At 39.5% G+C, this 8,260-nt stretch overlaps 1 protein-coding gene across 2 annotated transcripts in view; it reads left to right on the forward strand.

Annotated features, from left to right (window-relative positions):
• WNK3 (WNK lysine deficient protein kinase 3) overlaps positions 1 to 8,260 on the forward strand; it is a 192,030-nt gene that overhangs the window by 31,170 nt on the left and 152,600 nt on the right. For both annotated transcript variants that reach the window (XM_011991993.1, XM_011991994.1), the window contains exon 2: positions 2,911 to 3,566. In XM_011991993.1, coding sequence (XP_011847383.1) covers positions 3,030 to 3,566 — 537 coding nt within the window. In that variant the 5' untranslated portion in view covers positions 2,911 to 3,029. The remainder of the gene's footprint in view (positions 1 to 2,910; positions 3,567 to 8,260) is intronic.

An 8,260-nucleotide genomic window follows, 5' to 3' on the forward strand; every position in this document is an offset into this window, starting at 1 on the left:
ACTTATAATCCTTTGGATATATCCCCAGTAATGGGATGGCTGGGTCAAATGGTATTTCTAGTTCTAGATCCTTGAGGAATCGCCACACTGTTTTCCACAATGGTTGAACTAGTTTACAGTCCCACCAACAGTGTAAAAGTGTTCCTGTTTCTCCAATGGCAATCATTAAAAAGCCAGGAAACAACAGCTAATTATCTTTCTTTGAGACTCAACTCAGCCTTTTTTTTTTTTTTTCCAGAAAAACTTACTAAAGGATCTGACTTCATTCTTTTGCATGTGGATATCCAGTTGTCCCAGCACCATTTGTTGGAAAAACTATTCTTTCCCCCATTAAATTTTCTTGGCAACCTTGTGGGTTTTTTTGGGGGGTGGGGAGGGTGGGGCCGGGGTGAGACAGAGTCTCACTCTGTCACCTAGGCTGGAGTGCAGTGGTGAGATCTCGGCTCACTGCAACCTCCACCTCCCAGGTTTAAGTGATTCACAGCCTTCACTGCCCAGGTTCAAGTGATTCTTCTGCCTCAGCCTCCCGAGTAGCTGGGACTACAGGCACCTGCCATCACGCCTGGCTAATGTTTTGTATTTTATAGAGACGGGGTCTCAGCATGTTGCCCAGGATGGTCTCGAACTCCTGAGCTCCCACCTTGGCCTCCCAAAGTGCTAGGATTGCAGGCGTGAGCCACTGCCCACCGCCATTCTGGCTGAAAATCAATTAACCATAAATAATATGGCTTTATTTCTGAACTCAATTTTTATTCCATTTATCTATACATCTATTCTTATGCCAGGACTATACTGTCTTAATACTGTACCTTTGTAGTAGGTTTTTGAATCAAAAAGTATGGATCCTCCAAATTTGTTCTTTTTCAAGATTGTATAAGCTTTAATTATTATGGGTCCCTTGAAATTCTATATGCATTTTAGGATTAGCTTGATGTTTTCCACAAAGAAACCAGCTGGAATTTTGATGAAGTGAGTTGAATGTGTAGAACAACTTGGAGTATTTGTCTCTATTTTGTTTATTTTTATTTTTATTTTGTTTATTTTAGTTCAGGGTTTTTTTCCTTCAGTTTTTCAAATTTTATATTTCTGTGCATTTTTGGTTTGACATAATTCTTAACAAATCTTTGTGACAAACTGTGCCCTTCGAGGTGCCTAACATAGTAAGAAGTATACAGGCTTAACTTTGCGGTGCATGATTGTGGTGAGAAGGGAAGCATTTTCTTATTGGTGGTTTGACCACTCACTTGAAAAACTTTCCGCCACATATTTTCACATGTTTATTGTGCAAAGTTTTAGAAAATACCAAAAAGCAGAAAGAAAAATCCATAATTTCAGAGTTACCTCTGTAAGCTTGTATGTATTCCTTTTTACATTTAACCATATAATATATAGGGAACATCTTTTATCTCACTGAAGACTACAGTGTTTTGTTGTTGTTGTTTTGTTTTTTGAGACAGAGTCTCTGTCGCCCAGGCTGGAGTGCAGTGGTGCAACCTCAGCCTTCCGGGTTCGAGTGATTCTCCTGCTTCAGTCTCTTGAGTAGCTGGGATTACAGGCGCCCGCCACCACACCCTGCTAATTTTTTTGTGTGTTTTTAGGAGAGTCAGGGTTTCACTAAACCAGGCTAGTTTGGTCTCAAACTCCTGACCTCAAGTGATCCGCCCGCCTCGGCCTCCCAAAGTGCTGGGATTACAGGTGTGAGCCACCGCGCCCAACCTACAGTGTTATTTTTAATGCTGTGGCTTACCTCATTTTGAGATACTTAATTAAACACCAATTAGGCTTATGTTTAGTTTTTTCCATAAGTGCTAGAATGAACATCTTTATAGTTAAATCTTTGCACGGATTCTTGACTATTTTCTAAGGCAAGTTCCTATAAGTAGAATTGCTAATTTAAAAGAATACATGGTTTTGAGTCTTTCTTGCTATTGTTTTAGGATAGTATATTAATATTTGACAATAGTTTCTGTTAAAATCTGAAGGCAAGCTTATAAATATTTGCATTATTTCAAATTACTGTTGGATGTTTATAGCAGCAACATTCACAATAGTCAAAAGGTGGAAACAGTCCAATCCATTGGCAGATGAATGGGATGAACAAAATGTGGTCTATAATATATGATGGAATATTATTCAGCCTTAAAAAGGAATGAAATTCTGATACACGCTACAACATCAGTGGACTTTGAAAATATTATACTAAGTGAAATAAGCCAGACACAAAAGGACAAATGTTGTCTGATTCCATTTATATGAATTACCTAGAATAAGCAAATTCTTAGAGACAGAAAGTAGAATAGAAGTTACCAGGGGTGGGTGAGGGCTGATAGGGAATCATTGTTTAATGGGTACAGAGTTTCAATTTGGGATGATTAAAAAGCTCTGGGTGTGGATAGTAGTGATGATTACAGAACACTGTGAATGTACTTAACACCACTGAATTATATACTTAAAAATGGTTAAAATGGTAAATTTGACAATATGTATATTTTAGTACAGTAAAAGAAACTACTATTGATGAATTCCAGAATTTTAGACAAAAACCACCTAGAAACCATGTGGTTGTTTTACTTACTGTGTTTGTCACATTGTGGCTAAGTGAACTCAGGGTTTGGGTACTCGTTTTGAGTTTGATGGATTGACAGATGGAGCTGAGAACTAGGTTTCTAACCAATATTCATGCAATATGAAGACAGATTGAGCCATATACTAAGTAGTCTGCTAGGCACTGAGGACTAATGGTAAACAAGATAAGACACAGTCCCTAGAGTCTGCTGGTTCCTAAGATTGGACAGAAAAAAGAATAAACTTCTTATTAAGGAAAAAGGGATTAAAAAATCAGGTGATTTGTTTTCTCCTTAATGATTTCCTTTGTAGGGTGATTTTAAAATATCCTTTCCCCTCCTTCAGGTTGCCATGGAAATACATGACCACGCAAAAGGAAGTCCATTCTGATAATTCTGATACCTGAGATGTAACTGGACTGAAGAGTAGAAACAGGAAAAATTTTAGTGCCAACTTTAATTACAATGGCCACTGATTCAGGGGATCCAGCCAGCACAGAAGATTCTGAGAAACCTGATGGAATTTCATTTGAAAACAGAGTTCCCCAGGTTGCTGCAACTTTGACAGTAGAAGCTAGACTAAAGGAGAAAAACAGCACCTTCTCTGCTTCTGGGGAAACTGTAGAAAGGAAGAGATTTTTCCGAAAGAGTGTTGAAATGACGGAAGATGACAAAGTTGCCGAATCATCCCCTAAAGATGAGAGAATTAAGGCTGCAACGAATATTCCAAGAGTAGATAAACTTCCTTCAAGTATGCTGAGAGGTGGACAAGAAGTTAAATATGAACAGTGTTCAAAGTCAACCTCGGAAATCTCAAAAGATTGTTTCAAGGAGAAAAATGAAAAGGAAATGGAAGAAGAAGCAGAAATGAAGGCTGTAGCTACTTCTCCTAGTGGCAGATTCCTGAAATTTGACATAGAACTAGGAAGAGGAGCATTTAAAACAGTATATAAAGGACTGGACACTGAAACATGGGTTGAGGTTGCTTGGTGTGAGCTGCAGGTAGGTATATAATCTTCTTGGTTATAATAAATTCAAGTTTTAGCTGGCCTGGCCTTCTGTGTGATCCATGATTAAAATGCATCATGGATTAAAATAAAATGAAGGGCTTGTCCTCCACATCCTAGAAATTATGGTCCTTTCCTATGTCCTCTTAGGAGCTCACTCCAAACTTTTTTTTCCTCCTGTTGTTTTCTTTTCTGTTTTAAAGGGGAAGAAAAAAATCTATCATGGCTTTCTTTCTTTTTTCTTTTCTTTTTTTTTTTTTGAGGCGGAATCTTGATCTGTCACCCAGGCTGGAGTGCAGTGGCGCAATCTCAGCTCACTGCAACCTCCGCCGCCTCAGCCTCCCAAATAGCTGGGATTACAGGCGCGTGCCAATATGCCCCACTGATTTTTTGGTTTTTTAGTAGAGACAGGGTTTCACCATGTTGAGCAGGCTGGTCTTGAACTCCTGACCTCAGGTGATCCTCCCGCCTCGGCCTCCCGAAGTGTTGGGATTACAGGCGTGAGTCATGGCTCCCAGCCTATCATGACTTTCTTTTGGAAAAATTGTTTTAATTTGTTAGCTTTAGGAAAGTCCCCAAACTCTTAATGTCTCCTTTTGAAAACTTTTCATAAATATATGACTTATGAGTTGATTATTATACTAAGTACTTGATAGGGAAATACATTCAGTGTGGCATATACCTTTTCTCTTTTTCTTTCATCAAAATCTTAGGGGTTCATGTGGTATTTTTCACAACAGGAAAGGTTTTACTTGATTCTTTGAGGACCTTCACTGATAGAAGCTCATGAAGCCTTTGAGTTTACCTCAGAGAGTATCACTGGAAGAAATAATCACCAGAATCTATTGAAGTTATTCAACTAGAATGTATTTAGAAAGGAGAAATGAAAGCAACAGGAGAATGATTGAATTGCCTACATATTTGGTTCCATAATAAATGTTCATGTAGTACTTTTAATTAATGAAGAACTAAATAGGGACAGAACATCATAGAAGGGGTTATAATGAGAAGTTTTAGACAGATGTGGGTCAAATATAAGGAAAACCTTTGTGACCTCTGTCAGCCCATGGGAAATGGTTATTGATCACATGGGATGCTTAAGATTAAGATGGAATAAAGCCAGTTGCTAAGAACAGGTTTCTGTTGATTAAATTCCAGTGGTCTCTGTGAGTGTAAGTGTATATGTATGGAAACACCATTATTTCACTCATTCTGAATTTGCCGTAGGTTGCTGTTCAGATAGGTTGGAATTTAGTCCAGGTTTCTGCATTTCTAGGAAGCTTTTTATTTAATGCCATGATTTCCAAACTTTGCTGTTTATAAGAGTCAGTATTTGCTTCATATGCAAACTCTAGGGCCCATTGGTACAAATTCTGATTCAATAAATCTGGATTGGGGTGCAAGACTGCAATTTTTAAAAACTTTCTAAGTGCTTCTAATTTAGGGAGTCCCTTGAACACTCTTTGGAAAGCAAGTTACTTATCAGTCAGATCCATTCCAGTGGGTCTTGAAACGTATGTGCATGTGTGGAGTTTGCTTGGTTTTCTTCTCACCTGCTTTTTACCCTATAAGAATTTTATATGGTATACATTGTAGAAATATTAGATAATGCAGGCAAGCAAGCATCAGAATCATCTAAAATTCCAGTACTTTGAGTACAATGTTTTAAACGTTTTAGTATATACATCTTTTTGGTGTATATATATATGCACACACATATCTTTCTATAAAATTTTATAATCTTTATTTTCACTTATCTTGAATGTCTTTTCATTATCTGTAAGTGTATATTTATTTATTTATTTATTTTTGTTAGTATATATTTACATAATGTTTTTCTTTTTAAATTTTATTTTTTGATTTCCAAATTTTCTTTTAAGTTCAGAGGTACATGTGCAGAATGTACCAGTTTCTTACATAGGTAAACATGTGCCATGGTGGTTTGCTGCATAAATCATCCTATCACCTAGGTTTTTAGCCCAGCATCCATTAGCTGTTCTTCCTGATGCTCTCCCTCCTACCACCCCCCCATTTTTAATTTTTTATTTATTTTATTAATTTATTTTATTTTATTTTTTGAGACAGGGTCTCACTCTATTGCCCAGGCTGGAGTGCAGTGGCATGATCTCGGCTCATTGTAACCTCTGCCTCCCAGGCTGAAGCAGTTCTCCCACCTCAGCCTCTCGAGTAGCTGGGACTACAGGTGTGTGCCACCACTCCTGGCTAATTTTGTTTTTGTATTTTTAGTAGAGATGGGGTTTTGCCATGTTGCCCCAGTTGGTCTCAAACTCCTGGGGTCAAGCCATCTGCCTGCCTTGGCGTCCACAGTGCTGGGATTACAGGTGTGAGCCACTTTGCCTGGCCTACATAATTTTTAAAAAATAGATGCTTAGTATTTCATTATAAGGTTCTTCTAGGTTATTTAAGCAGTCCCCTATTGTTGGATATGTAGGGCCTTTTTTTCAGGGGGAGATGTAATCTAATCTCACCCTGTCATCTAGGCTGGAATGCAGTGACGTTGTCTTGGCTCACTGAAGCCTTAACCTCCTGGGCTCAAGCAATCCTCCCACCTCAGCCTCCCTAGTAGCTGGGACTACAGATGTGTGCCACCACACTCAGCTAATAGTGTTTTTTGTTTGTGTGTTTGTTTGTTTGTTTTAGACAGAGTCTTGCTCTGTTGCCCAGGCTAGAGTGCAGTGGCACAATCTCGGCTCACTGCAACTTCTGCCTCCCAGGTTCAAGCGATTATTCTGCCTCAGCCTCCCTAGTAGCTGGGACTACAGGTGCACGCCACCACGCCTGGCTAATTTTTGTATTTTTAGTAGAGTTGGGGGTTTCACCATATTGGCCAGGCTGGTCTCGAACTCCTGACCTTGTGATCTGCCCGCCTCGGCCTCCCAAAGTGCTGGGATTACAGGCGTGAGCCACCATGCCTGGCTGTGTTTTTATTTTTTGGAGAAATGAGGTCTTACTATTTTGCCCAAGCTGATCTCACACTACTGGGCTCAAGTGCTCCTTCTGCTTTGGCTTCTCAAAGTGCTGGGATTATAGGCATGAGCCACTGTAGCCTGCCGAGGTTTTTCTCTCTACTATTTTACTATTATAACCATGGCTATGATGAACATCCTTGTGTATAATATTGAAAGTTATGTACATTTTAACTTCATCTCTGCATTCTGACATCAGTAGCCCTCAACTTTTCGTGATACCATCTGTAAATGAGAGAAATAATTTCCATTCACTTGGTAGTAGGGTACATAGTAAAGATAAGTCAATCATTCTGCAAGCTGTATACTCTAGTTATGTTAAAGGATGTTTAGGTAAAACTTGAAAATATTTCAGTGGGAGAAACTGCCTAGAATACTGACTTCCTTTTTTTTTTTTTTTTTTTTTTTTTTGAGACAGTCTCACTCTGTTGCCCAGGCTTGAGTGCTGTGGTGTAATTTCGGCTCACTGCAACCTCCTGGGTTCCAGCCTCCTGCGTTCAAGTGATTCTCTTGCCTCAGCCTCCCAAGTAGCTGAGATTACAGGCATGCACCACCATGCCTGGCTAATTTTTATATTTTTAGTAGAGGCAGGTTTCAACATACTGGCCAGGCTGGTCTTGAACTCCTGACCTCAGGTGACCTGCCCGCCTTGGCCTTCCAAAGTGCTGAGATTACAGGCATGAGCCACCGCACCTGGCTATAGGATACTGACTTCTATCATTCACCTGTGGAAAGGTTTAAAAATCTCATAAGGTCTTACTACTCGAAGTGTGGTCCCTGGACCAGCAGCATGGACATCACCTGGGAGGTTGTCAGAACTGCATATTCCCAGGCCTCATTCCAGACCTTCTGAATCAGAATCTGACTTTTAGTAACACCTCCAAGTAATTTGTATGCACAGTTGAGTAGAGTTTGGAAAGCACTTGAAATATGGGACCAAACCCAACAGCTAGCTGAATCACAGTAGGCATTCCTTTAATACACTAACATTAACTTTATATTATATTATATTATGTATTCTGATTTCTGGCTTCCAGTCCAGACTTCTCAAATTGGAATCTTTAGGCGATGGGCTCCAGGAACTTACTGTTTAAAAGTTCCCAAGGTGCCGGGCATGGTGGTGCTCACCTATAGTCCTAGCTACTCAGAAGGTTGAGGCAAGAGAGTCACTTGAGCCCCAGAGTTTGAGACTGCAGTGAGTCGTGATTGTGCCCCACTGCACTCCACCCTGGGTGATAGAATGAGACCCTGTCTCAAAAAAAAGTTCCCCAGGTGATTGGATACATAGCCAGATTTGAGAATCTCTAATGTGGAGGAAATGTAATAAATATATAAAGTACATTTTAATTTACACAGAGAACAACAATTTTAATTTTCTGTTATAAAAGGAATGCCAAAATTAGCGGACTTATTTAATCAGTTTTTGGATATTACTTCATCTTCTGCATTTTTTTTTTTTTAAGACAAAATCTTGCTCTGTTATCCAGGCTAGAGTACAGTGGCGTGATCATAGCTCACTGTAACCTCGAAAGCCTGGGCTCAAAGGATCCTCCCGAATAGCCAGGACTACAGGCATAGGCCACCACCCCCAGCTATTTTTTTTTTTTTTTTATTTTTGAAATATTTTGTAGAGATGCCTTAGCCTCCCAAAGTGCTGGGATTACAGGCATGAGCCACTGTGCCCAGCCTGCATGTTTGAAAT

The sequence above is a fragment of the Mandrillus leucophaeus genome, unplaced genomic scaffold, assembly GCF_000951045.1.
Source record: "Mandrillus leucophaeus isolate KB7577 unplaced genomic scaffold, Mleu.le_1.0 Scaffold400, whole genome shotgun sequence".
In the NCBI taxonomy this organism is placed as follows: Eukaryota; Metazoa; Chordata; class Mammalia; order Primates; family Cercopithecidae; genus Mandrillus; species Mandrillus leucophaeus.